Below are 14,609 nucleotides of genomic sequence, written 5' to 3' on the forward strand. Positions count from 1 at the left end.
ACTGGAGGTCTTACACTTTTATTTTTACAGCTGCAAAAGGCTGTATAAAAAGCCCCATAAAGTTGCCTGGATTTATTTGGCTAAAGACTGCAGCGGGTCCATCAGCATCTAAATCCTCATTCAGCGTTTGCCGTGTGCTCGTGCTCTTGGCAGGAGCTTGCCTGATTTCCCGTGATTTTCACTAATGCAAGTTTTCTTCTTGCTGTATTTTAAACTCTCCTAATTAGAAATTTTTTGACTTCTGCCTCCAGAGCCTATCTGGGAAAAGCCATCTACGGGGCACAGGCTGCTAACACAGGATTACTGTTGTTCAGCTTATCTTTCCGGCTTGAATGGTTTAATAGGTCAGTCAAGTATTAAAATGGGCTTTTCACATGGATATAAAATCTTTTTTAAAGGGCATTTTTTTTTTACTGCAAACACTTCGTATTCTCTGCATCTTATTTGCTCCGATCGGAGGTTTTAAACTTGAATATGATTTCACAGTTCTCTTTTCTCACCTGCTTCCGTGATGCTGCGGTTATAAGGCGTATGTCAATATTTGAGGGGAATAAATTGCTGATGACTCCAGCTTCTGTTTAGTTTTATGAATCATCTCGGGGTCGTATGATCTCAGCGACTGCGCTAGCGACGTGTGATTTCTGATGGGACTGGAGCCAGCGTGTCGCTCGGTGTTGGGCTCCCTTTGCTCTGAATATTCATTACCGGTGTTTGCTGGCTGCTTACTGCTTCCAAAACCCAGACTTTCTGAGCTGTGAGGCAGCAGAGTGGCTCGAAGGCGACTGTCGCTCCCCGTTTCAGGCTGGTGCTTGTCAGGAGTCACCATGTGTGATGGTTGGGGGGTTTCTAAATGGCTCTGAGACGTTTTATCCTCTTTTATTATAGGAAAAAGTTCTGCACATCTGCATGTCCCCTGCTCTGTCAGTGCAAGGCATGGGAGGCACTTGGGTTTTAATATTTGGTTTTCCACACGTTCTCCCAGTTCAGGGGAAGGTTGAGTGCAGAACTGGTCAATGCCCGAGACAGTCAATGCCACCTTGATCAAAGATGCCACACCTCTACTGCTCCACCAAGAGCCACCCCACTTGGAAACCTATGTCCAACTCTCTTGGAAATCCATGTCCCCTCCACTTGGAAACCCATGTCCACCTCGCTTGGAAACCCATGTAACCTCCACTTAGAACCCCGTGTTCCCCTCACTTGGAGACCCATGTTTACCCCACGTTTCAGAGCTGCTGATGGCCTGGCAGCCACCACTTGGGCTTTGCCCAGAGTTTCTTTCAAGAAATGGACCAAAATGAGACTAAAGAAAGAGCAAAAAGCGATGGAGGAAATCTTTCCTCATATGCCCAAGTATTATTAACTCTTACCAGGTAGTGGTAGAGGGAGGAATTAATGGGATACTGCATTTTTTTTGTGTTGGGAGAGCACAGGCATCATTCACATTGCTCCTGTGGGTGGAAAGCAGTGGGCATGGGCTGTGATATTCAGCAGCTGGATGAGTGTGGAGTAAAAGGGGGCTCCAGTGCTGGCGTTTCCACCCTTTGGGGATGAGCCCTGCTCTAGCTCTGCAGCCGTGAGCTCGCAGGGGTGGCAGAACTGAGGTGCCTCACATGAAACCAAGGAATTGCGTTGTATTTTAGTACAAGCTCAAACACAGTGTGTACGTGTGTTCCTCGGAGACTTAACATGAGCAAGCTGCTGAAGACATTTGTTCACCGCTCTAAAACGGGCTTTCCCTTCCTCTCTTCCATCTTTTGTTTTCTGAAAGGAGAAAACAAAATGCTAAGTGATTAAACTGGATTAGATTTATCTGCAGACATTTCCCTCCGAGCTGCGGCGTGTGGCCATTTCTCATCCCTCTGCCTGCATTCCAGTGGGATGAGGCCTTGATTATATGGGAAATACTATATTATTTCTCTCTTCTCTCCTCGCAGGTGTTTACAAAATATGGGAAATGCTACATGTTTAACTCAGGAGAAGAAGGACGGCCTCTTCTTACCACGGTTAAGGGTGGGACAGGCAATGGACTGGAAATCATGCTGGACATACAGCAGGATGAATATTTGCCAATATGGGGAGAAACAGGTAAGAACTTTTTCTTCCTGCAAACGTTCATGTCCTGCTGATTTTTTTGGAAAGACCATCCCATCCTCCAGAACCAAAAGCTACACTTAACTGCTCTTGAAAGCAAGAAGTCTTCCCAGTCTGTGTGGAAATGAGTTGCTTTTCTTCTCGGTGTCTGCGGCTGCTGGTTGGGACCAGCTTGTCCATGGTTCAGGTCATCAGTGAGTGTTGGACTTGGGTGTCTTGGCAGCAACCATTGGGATGCCAAACAGGAGTGTCATCGCCTGTCCTGGGGTGGGCTCTTGTGGGTGACAAGAGGTGTGGTGTCTCCCCAAGATGCTCCAGTGCCTCCCTCTTGCCTAGAAAGACGTTTTTGGGAGGCCACGTTCAAGGTGGACCTCCAGCTGCTGTGTGCGCTTTCCCTCTTGAAATCTGGGGACATTCGTTGCCCTAATTGTCCTTGGGTGGGTTCGTGCTGCCTGGGTGGACCAAGGGGTTGGCTCATTGCACTCAGAGCATGTGGGATGGTTGGCATCTGTCCCTTTATGAACCCAACTGGGTCGGGCATCTTGCACAGAAGGGCAGAAGGTGCTGCCCAGAAGGGCTGGGCGCTGTCTCGCAGGTCTCATGGGGTGGGATGGCAGCACTTGGAGGGGACGTGGAAATGGTGCCTCCTGCAAGGGCAGCTCAGCAGCTCCCATCACCCCAACCAAGCTGCCACGGTGGAAGTTACTGGCAATGCTGGTGCCAGTTTTTTTCAGGAAACCTGCTGCAAAAAGGGCAGGTAAGAGGTTGCAAGAGGGGTGGCATGGGCAGGGGACAGCACGGGGAGTGACACGTGCCACCAAAGCCACCCGTTTAGAGCAAGCCTTATCGGTCCTTCAGCGGTGGCAGCTGCACTTTTCGTGAACCCACGTTGACATTTTAAACAAAGCATCCAAAAAAAACCACGTTGGAAAAATTGCCAGCCGCTCTCCTTCTCTGGCGGTTGCGAGGCAGAGCGTTGCGGTGGGAGTTCTTCAGGGTGAGGTTGTGTTATTTCTGGGTACCAGGAAAGGGAGAGGAGCCAACATCACGTAAGGTTTTGTGTCGCCATCGCTCCATCGTCCTGCACCAATGAGCCCCTTCGAGCACCTTTCGATCTTCTGCTGGAGAGTGGAGACTTGGTTGGGTTCATTCAAAACTTACCATTTATTTGCGTGGTGTTGGATTCTTGCGATTTAAACAGATTCCCACGGTCCCGTCAATCATTTAAAATTGCACAGGCTTTTATAGCAAGAGCTTTTGCTTCCCAGTTTTTACCTCATCTTCAGAGTCGGCCTGATCTGGCCCCGGTGAGGGGGAGGAGACGGGTGATTTGAAATCATCGTTTCTGACTTGTTGCATTTGTTTGAAGTCTTTAAGTTTTAAAGGCAAACCAGGTTCACAATAGACAGTGGGAAGATGAAGCACATCTTCTACCTCTGATGCTTTGTCACTGAGTCTGCCTTGGGGGAGCCCGTGGGTGCAGGAAACCATCACACTGATGGCTTGGAAAACCCCACCGACAGCTCTGTACGTTCTACTTTGTTGGGTTTTGGACCCCTCTGAGGTGTCCCATGGAGAAACATACCTTGTGTCACACCCTTCTTGCTTTAGGTTTGCTTTTTGGAGCTGTCTTTTGGAGAATCTTTAGGAGGAACCCATCCAGAAATGCATTTTAGAGCTCTGATGCTGGGGAAGGAGGATCAGCCTTGGCTGGGTAAAACAGACTCTCATTGCACAGGAGGCAAAAAGAAAGAGAAAGAAGCAAGTGGAGAAATAAATTGGGTGGACAAAAGAGGAGGATCAACCAGGTCTTGTTCTTGCTGTCTGGCAAGGAAGCTGGGCAGGAGAGCTGGTGGCAGTGGGGAGGAGGTTTCCAGTCTGGTACCTCCATGTCTGTGAGCGTCACCATCATCCAGAGGTTAGGTGGGGTGGCAGCTTCTATTCTTTTCACTCTCTTCAGACAACTTTCAAGCCCTGCACGTGGCAAAGGTGCTTGAAACCTGGCCATGCTGTGGACTTGAAACCTAAGGGGAGAAAAAAAAAACAACCCCAAGTGCATTCCTTTTTTTCAAAATTCTTGTGGGTTTTTGTGTCTTTTGAGTCCACACTTGAATTTTGACCAGAAGTGGAAGGGAGAAAAGTACCCCTTTGATTTTCAAGATGCCCTTGATGATGTCATGCCCCCCCTACCATGGCCTCACGGCTGCTAATCTCATGCGTATTTAACATAAGTATGTACTCAGCTAAAGATTAGAGGCACAGGGAGAGGCCCTGGTTCTCACATCCCTAGAACTGGGCTGATATTATGGGGCTGGATTGCACTGGGATAGTTATTAAGGTCTATCTGAGTGTGAAATGCTGTAGGAGTCAAGGCAAGACTATATAAATAGGGCTCTTGATTTGATTAAATGGTGTAGGAGAGGCTCCTGGACTCGTTGCAAGCAAATTTGGCCATGTTCTTACAGGTAGAACTGGTACTTGACTTTCAAGCTCATAAAACATTAATCTTTGCCTTTCAACAAGGGACTTTTTTATCCTCCACATTCGTACAGCACCTTGTACAAGCTGTCTTCAATCTTCATTGAGCTCTCTGGACACTACCAGAATAAAAATATTAACTATAGTGGTTAATAGTTGCTGTTCCCATGGAAACACTTAACTCAGCTCTTAGTAGGTAAGTGAAGGAGTTGATGATTTCCAAATATTTGCATAATAATGTAAATGTGTTTGGAATTAAATCTTCTCAGCTGCTGCCGCTGGGACGGCACAAACTTGGCTCTCCGATGAAAAGCTTTGTCAAGGACACTCAGCTCTTGGTGGTGAACTTCAGCCCTGGCTGTGGAGAGGGATGGGGTGGACATGGGGGAAGGTCCCGGTGTTGGGGGAAGGTCTCGGTGTTGCGTTGCTAAAGCCCCATGTAGGCATGGGGAAGCCCAGCCATGGGGATACCTCCATTGAAGGAGTTGAGTTTTTTCTTCCCAGTGAGTTCATATCTCTGTTATAGCCTGAGCTGTTCTGTTCTCTTCTTATCTTTTAACTCTTCAGACACTTCTACAGACTGGTTTTGCTGCTCCGTTTTCCCAATAGCCATCCCATACCCATCAGCTGCTCTTTCAGTTGCCTCTCAGGCAATAATTTTTGTGTGGTTGAGCTACATGACCTTTTTTTTTCCCAGCTTCCAACTTCCACAGTGTCCTCCCAACGTGGCTTCTCAAACCATTTCCTTTCCCAGCTGGTTGTCCCGTGTTAATCCAGGTTTTCCCAGAGCGATCTAGAGCTGCCCCCACCAAGTTGCTGTCTCAGACATGGTGTTCACACCCAGTTAGGGCTTTACAGATGCTGAAGGAGGACCAACCTCCATCACTACAGAGAGCTCTTCACATAGAAAAATAACTCATTTCTCTGGCCCATCATGGTGGCCCGGGCTCATGCTTCCTGCAGGGGTATGTCCCATAGGAAACAACCACCCAAAGAACCCTCCAGGCCCCAGGTCACCATCCCAGCCATGGTCCAGACACCGCATGGGACCTTTCCTCCTGCACCCCAGGTCCCTCAGACCCTCCTTGGCACAGAGCAGTTGTGGTTCTGGTGGATGCAGCTGTGATTTTTATCAATGCCAAGTTCAATGGGTGGCATCTTACTCTGTATTTGGTTCCGTAGATGCTTTGCTTTTTGCTCCAGATTTGGAGATGCCGTGAAAGCGCGGTCTCCTTCGCAGCCCCACATGAAAATAGTTGGCGCGTGGACTCAAAAGAAAAAAAATCCTCATTTTTGCTGCTGGCTGCATGCCTCAGGATCTCGGCTTTCTTTTTTAAACTGTTCTTTGCAATTCAAATAAGAAGGGAAGAAGGAAAATATTGGTTCGTAGCTTTGGGATAGGGCTGCTCCAGGAGCTGCCACCACCACATCACACTGGCATGAGCTTTGTAATACAAGAAGTGATTTAATTGTTACTGACTCGGCAAACAAAATGAAGTGTATTGTCATTCTAAAAAAGACCTTTACTGAGTATCCATTAATATCTCAGGAAGCTGAAGTATCTTGTCTAACAAGTTGCTTGTAATAGAAGAATATACCTTTTGCTCGGTTGTCTGCATATGCAGGCTCATTATTTGAACATGTTAAATTTATGTGCAGTCTAATTTTGGAATCACGAGTGTACACAGACTGCTTCAGTCTTGATTTTCAAGTGCGAAGAAAAGGGTATTTTGACTGTGTCTGGATGTCATGGCATCAGGCAGCCTTGCCGTCGTTGGGTGTGCAAAAATATTGTGTCAGGGCTGTCAAAAGCATGAGGCGCGTGGAAAAAAAATTATGAGAAAAAGAAAAAGAACTGGAAGTCTCTGTCATTTGAATTTTGCACTTCTAGAATTTATATTTTCTAGCATTTTACTTTAACCATGAGCGTACCAGACGTGAAAAGACTGGGAAGATAATTTGTGGCTGAAGTCTTCACGTCACCTTTGTGCTTTAAAGAAGGGAATCGTGATGCAAACAAACAAACAGAAAAACCCTAGCAATTCTGCATGGAGAGGTAAAATGGAAGATGGAAAAAATGTTTATGAGGGAAAAAAATTCTTTCCAGTAACTGAGGAGGAGACGGCAAACGGAGCAGCGTAGGTGGAAGCTGCAACCAGTCGTACATATGGCAGGGAATCTCCCAAATTCTGCGGTTACGCATCTTTGTCTCACAAGATGAGGGGCTTGTTTTATCACACCTGATAGGGAAAGTAGCAGAAAGGCAATCAAATATAGGAGAAGAAAATCTCAATTTATAGCGGCGATTATTTGATTGGAAAGGGAACCCACTTCTGGTTAATCTTTCTGGAGTGGCCCAAGGTATTATGTATTGACCTAATATAGCGGCACAGTAAATTGGAAATCACTCAGGCTACAGGGCTGTAAATAAGAAATACAATCGGAGGGTTCCGCGTTTGTGTTTCAGAAATTGTTGGATAAAGATGAACATTTCATACCAATTAATCAAGTAACACACTCAATAAAAAAAAAAGGGGGGGATGAGAAACTCTCTATAAAATTGCGCTGAGAAGCAGCATGAAATCTATAATGCTTGAGGCTTCAATCCACTTAGGAGGCTATCACGTAGTATTATGGGTTGTTATTATTTAACTTGATAAAAAACATGGGCTACGAGCAAGACTTTTGATCTGGGTCACGTGGAGGAAAATCTCAATCCTGTTTCCTTCACGCCCAACACATTGGGATTGCAATTTAGGTTTTGATTCCCAGCAGGGTTTTTCCGTGCTGTTACGAAGTGATGGGTACCAATGTTGGTAGATGCAGTGGAAAAGCATCTGTTGGTGGCCCTTCTCCAGGGTGTGGGTACCAACCCTGGCCACCAAATGGTGGATGCAGGGGAGAAATACCTGTTGGTGGCCCTTCTCTAGGGTGTGGGTACCGACTCTGGCCACCAAACGGTGGATGCAGGGGAGAAACACCTGTTGGTGGCCCCTCTCTAGGGTGTGGGTACCAACCCTGGCCACCAAATGGTGGATGCAGGGGAGAAATGTCTGTTGGTGGCCCTTCTCCAGGGTGTGGGTACCAACCCTGGCCATCAGACAGTGGATGCAATGGAGAAACATCTGTTGGTGGCCCCTCTCCAGGGTGTGGGTACCAACCCTGGCCACCAAATGGTGGATGCAGGGGAGAAACATCTGTTGGTGGCCTCTCTCTAGGGTGTGGGTACCACCCTGGCCGCCAAATGGTGGATGCAGGGGAGAAATATCTGTTGGTGGCCCCTCTCCAGGGTGTGGGTACCAACCCTGGCCACCAAATGGTGGATGCAGGGGAGAAATATCTGTTGGTGGCCCCTCTCCAGGGTGTGGGTACCAACCCTGGCCATCAGACAGTGGATGCAGTGGAGAAACACCTGTTGGTGGCCTCTCTCCAGGGTATGGGTACCAACCCTGGCCATCAGACAGTGGATGCAATGGAGAAACATCTGTTGGTGGCCCCTCTCCAGGGTGTGGGTACCAACCCTGGCCACCAAATGGTGGATGCAGGGGAGAAACATCTGTTGGTGGCCTCTCTCTAGGGTGTGGGTACCACCCTGGCCGCCAAATGGTGGATGCAGGGGAGAAATATCTGTTGGTGGCCCCTCTCCAGGGTGTGGGTACCAACCCTGGCCACCAAATGGTGGATGCAGGGGAGAAATATCTGTTGGAATCTCTTCTCCAGGGTGTGGGTACCAACCCTGGCCATCAGACAGTGGATGCAGTGGAGAAACATCTGTTGGTGGCCCCTCTCCAGGGTGTGGGTACCAGCCCTGGCCACCAAATGGTGGGTGCAGGGGAGAAATATCTGTTGGATTCTCTTCCCCTGGGTGTGGGTACCAACCCTGGCCATCAAACAGTGGATGCAGTGGAGAAACATCTGTTGGTGGCCTCTCTCCAGGGTGTGGGTACCAACCCTGGCCATCAGACGGTGGATGCAGTGGAGAAACATCTGTTGGTGGCCCCTCTCCAGGGTGTGGGTACCAACCCTGGCCACCAAATGGTGGATGCAGTGGAGAAACATCTGTTGGTGGCCCCTCTCCAGGGAGTTTTAGTTTGGAAAAAGGAAAAGCCAACAGTGGTGGGATCTTGGAGACCAACCTCTGCCATTCCTGAAGCACTGGATGCTTGTCCTCCCTCCGGGCATCGCTGCTGGGGGAGCTGAGCCGTGTCTGTCGCATTAATCCAAATTAGCCAGAGGTGCAGGTGGTTTCGGTGGCATTGAATTTCCACGCCGCTGCTTTTCTTCCTCATTAAAGCCGCCTTAATTCCGCTGATCTCTTTCCATTTCCAAATTGAATTTAGATAAATTGAATTAGCGTGGCTTTAATTTTGAACCGGGGTCTTCACGCAAGCCCTGATGCTGTAGAAGGGAGCTCAGATTTGTTTGTGGCTGCTGGCTGTCCTGGGAACGGCCATTTGGGTCCTCCTTGGGTCTGTAAAGAGGGATAAAGTGACAGTAGTGACATGGCTTGTCATGGTAGGACATGCTGTGAGGAGCAGCATTTCCCAGCCAGCCCTGACCTTTCTCCAACTGCATCTCCTCAGGGACCAGCTCACGGTGGGATGCTGCAGAGCTGGGACGTGGTGCTGACACTGGCACAAGCCTCACTTTGTGCACGGCTTTGCTTGGGCTAGATCAGATTGTAAAGGGGGTGTCTCTCTGGTGGCTTTTTCTGGGGAAGAATAGGTTAATCAGGGCTGTGTGGAGGGATCTGCTGCCTGCTTTGGGTTTTGGAGATCTGAAGTGGAGCATCTTCAGGACCCGCCCGAGGTTTGGGATGCTCCAGGCATCAGTTCAAAGGGATTTGCAGCAGAAATCATCCACGTTCCCTCCTCGCAGCCAGTGCCGTGGTGATGCTTTTGGCTCGAGCCGGGGCTGTGCAGCTTTTCTTGGGCTAGATCAGATTGTAAAGGGGATGTCTCTCTGGTGGCTTTTTCTGGGGAAGAATAGGTTAATCAGGGCTGTGTTGAGGGATCTGCTGCCTGCTTTGGGTTTTGGAGATCTGAAGTGGAGCATCTTCAGGACTCGCCTGAGGTTTGGGATGCTCCAGGCATCAGTTCAAAGGGATTTGCAGCAGAAATCATCCACGTTCCCTCCTCGCAGCCAGTGCCGTGGCCATGCTTTTGGCTCGAGCCGGGGCTGTTCCTCCTCATTGCTCACAAAAACCCAGATGACTTTTGGGGTCCTGGATCTGAGCCCGAGGAACCAAGAGGACTCTAAGGGGGCGAGGGTGACCCGGGGCAGGTTCAGGTGGCTGGAGGCCAACGCTGCCTATCTTGAAAATCCATCTCACAGAATTTTACTGATGCAGGCACGGAGAGCGTTTCCATGGTTTCTTTAATTATTTTTTACTATTATTATTATTTTTCCCCCCCCCTGCCCTCCAGGATTTCCTGCCAGGCAAAACAGATTTAAAGAGCATCTCTTTGCTGCTGAGATTTGCAGCCTTGTTCCTGCTGCACTCCCCCGTCTTATTGCAAGGGTTTTTAGAGCAAGGAGGGAGGGTTGGTTTAGCTCAGGGGTCAGATGTCCCCCCCTAAAGCTTTCCTCAGAGCCCCCCCAGCCCCAGCAGTGGGTCTCCAGCTGTGCAGCCTCTGTGCACGGCGCATTAATAACCCCGAGCCCTGGAATATTTGATTTGCCAGCTGTGGAGAGGCACAAAGCGCTCGCTGTCATCTACTTCTGCATATTAACATGATTAGCGGCGGTTCTTCGTAAATCCAGGTCTCTCTTTGCTTACGGGAGCTCTGAATCCAAGCTGGCCTCCCCCCCAGGGTCACGGCTGCAAATCTGAGCACGGGGAATCACCATCAGTCTTTGAGATGCTGGTGTCAACTGTGGGGTTTGGGCAAAAAGGGCAAAAAGGCGTTGGTTTGTGGGTCTGCTTCATCCGCAGCTTGTGGAGTTCTGAGTGGGATAATTCCAATTTGCACAGGTTGTGGAGTTCTGAGTGGGATAATTCCAATTAACATCAAACTCATCTGTAAGTAGAAAATACGTAGGAGATGAGGTGGGAATGGAGGAAGCGATGGGTACGTGCTGCGGTGGGATGGTGGGCTACGGCAGTGGGGATGCGGATGGGGAGCAGCGGGTACGTGCCGCGGTGGGATGGTGGGCTACGGCAGTGGGGATGCCCCAAACACACGTGGGTGCAAAACTCTGAGCATGTTTTAAAACAGGAATATACCTCCTAAAAGTGAGCGCTGACTCCGGGGGTGCTTGGAGCTTTTGCCATTTCTTTTCCATTAGGGGGATCCTGGGGGCCATTGCCTCCCCCGTGCGGCTTTTCTGCAGATGAAACTCCTGTTTGCCTTGGAAACTGGTTCTGGAAATTGGTTCTCAATTTCATTGATCAATTAAAATAAAAAGGGCAAGAAACATTAAAAAAAATAAATAAGAAAGGCAAGGTGTGTGGAAAAACTTGTCTTCTCCAGCACTTTTCAGCCCAGAGCATTTTCAGCAGCTGATGAGCCAACCCTGTGTGCTCCTGTAACAGCACGGGCGGGCGAGATGCTGGAGGAATCTCAAAGGAAAGACAAAAATGGTTTTTAATGTTCACAGAAAGAATACATGATGGTTTAAGACAGAGAAAATGATACAGAGTTCATCTCAAAAAAGCAGCAGGGACTTGGGGAGCCGGAGAGGGACACTTTGCTTGGTGTTCAACTGGGGCACCAGTGGTTAATTCCCTGTTATTACAAGAGAAGCATCCTGGGATCCTGAATTAACATCTTTCCCTTCTGATTAGCTTCAGGTAATCTTTTATTAAAGAAGGGCGAGGAGGCGGGGGAGATTCTGCCCCTTTGCTCTGCTCTGGGGAGACCCCCCCAGTGCTGCCTCCAGCTCTGGGGCCACCACCATCAGAAGGACATGGAGCTGTTGGAGCGGGGCCAGAGGAGGCCCCGGAGATGCTGGGAGGGCTGGAGCCCCTCTGCTGGGAGGGGGGGCTGAGAGAGTTGGGGGGTTCAGCCTGGAGAAGAAAAGGCTCCGGGGAGACCTTGGAGCCCCTTCCAGTCCCTCAAGGGGCTCCAGGAGAGATGGGGAGGGACTCTGGATCAGGGAGGGAGCCCTAGGAGGAGGGGGAAGGGTTTGACACTAAAAGAGGGGAGATGGAGCTGAGATGTGGGGCAGAAGTTCTTTGCTGTGAGGGTGGTGAGAGCCTGGCCCAGGTTGCCCCGAGAAGCTGTGGCTGCCCCATCCCTGGAGGGGTTCAAGGGCAGGTTGGAGGGGGCTTGGAGCAACCTGGTGTGGTGGGAGGTGTCCCTGCCCAGGGCAGGGGGTGGCACTGGATGGACTTTAAGGTCCCTTCCAGTACAGACCATTCTGTGATTCTATGAATGCCAGTTAAGACACACCAACATCTTCACTGCAGCTTCGTTCATGGTCTTCAGGGGACATGGCAGTGCTGTCTTGCTCTCAGTTGTACGTGGGGCTTCACTCCCAGCCATTTGCAGGGCGATGCACAGAACTGGTGATGTTGAGCTGTGGCAGAGGTGGTGGACATCCCTCCCTGGCTCCTCTCCCACCCAACACCCTGTCTCCCAGCAAGCCAGAGCAGAGCAATGAATCTTGGCTGGTGTTGGATTTCATCTTGTGCAGGAGCATAGAGCCCCAGAAGGGCACCAAATCAAAATCTGAGTAGGTCAAGAGAGCCACGAATGGACTCTCAAGCCATAAACCTCATTTTCCCCACTACCAAGGGCAAGCCTCGTGTATCAGCTGCTTATGAAACGGCGAGGTTGACTGGTGGTAACTGGTGTGTTCAGGGCCCTGCACGGACACCTCTGTGCCAGGAATCTTTTCGATTACCATCTGCAGAGAGAGCCCGTAAAAGCGATGAAGGAGATTGAACTAGGATAGTAATTTGTTGCATGACATCAAACTCGTCCTCAGAGAGTCAAATTATCCTCGCTGCTTACATCCCTTTCTGCGAAATGAAGTAGAGCTTCCCGGGCATAAATCTCCTCTTGCTAAATATAAGCCATTAAATGCTACCGCTTCTACGGAGCCGCAGTCAGCGCTGCAAAGGGAGGACGCTGCTTTCTTTGAAATGCTGCGAAGCTTTGGCATTACCAGGCAGCAATAATTAGCCAAGACAGCAGAAAAAACACCCCAAACCCCAATGGCGAAGGGTTGATTCATCCTTCTGAAGGCTTGGACGTCCAAAGAGATAAATGGTACCTATAAAGCAGCTGTGGCCTCGAGCATAAATAACATGGAAGGGTTTGGGCCAGAAGAACCCGTTGGGTTTTTTTTGCAATAGGAAAGTCTGATCTCGGATCAACTCATCAAGAGGCAGCTTGACCTTTAGGAGGGTGGTTGGTGTCACCTAAAGGCAGGCATAAAATGTGCTGCATCTTGGACCTTTTCCTAATGAGAGCGAGAATTCATTCAATTAGCCAGGTTTCCCAGGGAGAAAAGGTCAACGTTATTTCCACTTTCCACCAGCCCCCTGACAACCAGAGTATCCACAAAATTGGGCTGCCACTAAAAATTAATTATGTTTGCCTGAGCACACTCATCAATAGCGCCAGAGCAAAGGGAGGCAGCTCAAAGGTTACTGGGGTTTTTGTGTCTGGGCTGTGTCATTAAGGTTGTCACATAACCGATACACTCCCGCTCCTGGTGAATTGCTCTCCGGGGCCTCTCGATGTTATCGTGGAGCTGGAGAGAGCCAACGCAGTCCCTGAAATAGCTATTTTTTTCTCTTTTGCGATGTAGCAAGTACTGCTGTTTCCATGCGCCCAGGAAATTATCAGGGGCTGATCCGGGCTTGGGTTGCCCCAAAGGTTGATGTTGCCCGTCCAACAAGGCTTGTGGAATGAAAGGACTTGGTGGGGAGGGCTGTGAGTGAAGATTTCAACTTGGTATTAAAATAAAATGGTTGTCTGTTATTAATAAATAGGGGGGAAGTGTGCATTTGTAGTTCTTTAGGCTTTTGGATTTAAGAGCTCAAAGCTGGTGCTTTGCAGCCATCAGGAAGAACATCTCAACAGCTTTGGCTGGTGGTGAGCAAACCTGAGCCTGAAACCTGTGGGCTTTTTGCAAGGGATTTCCTCCCTGGCCAGTGCAGGCGAGTATGTAGATGATGGAGGGATTGGAGCATCTTCCTGGTGAGGAAAGGCTGAGAGAGCTGGGACTCTTCACCCTGGAGAAGAGGAGGCTGAGAGGAGACCTTATTCAAGCTTCCAAGGATCTAAGGGGTGGGTTGAAGGAGGATGGAGACGGACTCTTCTCAGTGGTTCATGGTGACAGAATGAGGGGCAACGGGCACAAGCTGGACCATGGGAAGTTCCACTCCAATGTGAGGAAGAACTTCTTTTGGGTGAGGGTGGCAGAGCCCTGGCAGAGGCTGCCCAGGGAGGGTGTGGAGTCCCCTTCTCTGGAGATCTTCAAGCCCCGCCTGGATGCTCCTGAGTGATGTGCTCTGGGCAGCCCTGCTTTGGCAGGGGAGTTGGACGGGATGATCTCTAGAAGGTCCCTTCCAACTCTGACAATTCCGTGATCCCCATATCTTGTCCATCAACCCCTCTGGTCCCTGCGGTGAGCTTGGTGCTGAGGTCCTGGCCCATGAGCTCAGCTAAGGAGTGTGTTTCAGCCCATCCTGGTGCAATCAGCACATCATGCAGCACCCTTTTGGTCCAATTCGTGCTGGTTTGGCAGTTAGACACACAGACTTAAAAAAACCAAGATAAAATAGAATCACAGTGCTTGAGATTTTATATATACAGACATGAGGCACAGAGCAGTTAAGACGTGGCTGGGAAAGCTGCTCCTGTTCCTGTGGTCCAGCTTTAGAAGGTGTGTGGGCCACCACATCAAGGCTTTCTCCGCTGTGGGACTGGTGTTAGGAAGCACAGCCAGATGTCCCCAGTCACACAATGTTGTTAAACCGAAGCTGGAAATACCTATCAGTGACTTAATGAGAAAATCCTTAAAGGGATGTAGACGCTTCAAAAGCTTTTCTTAAAAAAACAAGCAAGCAAAAAAAAAACCAA

The 14,609-nt window shown here is 49.4% G+C and overlaps 1 protein-coding gene across 1 annotated transcript in view; it reads left to right on the plus strand.

Moving 5' to 3' along the window:
* The window catches only part of ASIC2 (acid sensing ion channel 2), a 651,036-nt gene that overhangs the window by 590,263 nt on the left and 46,164 nt on the right, over positions 1-14,609 (plus strand). The window contains exon 2 of the mRNA XM_014956464.1: positions 1,938-2,088. Within this exon, the coding sequence (XP_014811950.1) occupies positions 1,938-2,088 (151 nt within the window). The remainder of the gene's footprint in view (positions 1-1,937; positions 2,089-14,609) is intronic.

Source organism: Calidris pugnax, unplaced genomic scaffold (assembly GCF_001431845.1).
Source record: "Calidris pugnax isolate Ruff unplaced genomic scaffold, ASM143184v1 scaffold167, whole genome shotgun sequence".
In the NCBI taxonomy this organism is placed as follows: Eukaryota; Metazoa; Chordata; class Aves; order Charadriiformes; family Scolopacidae; genus Calidris; species Calidris pugnax.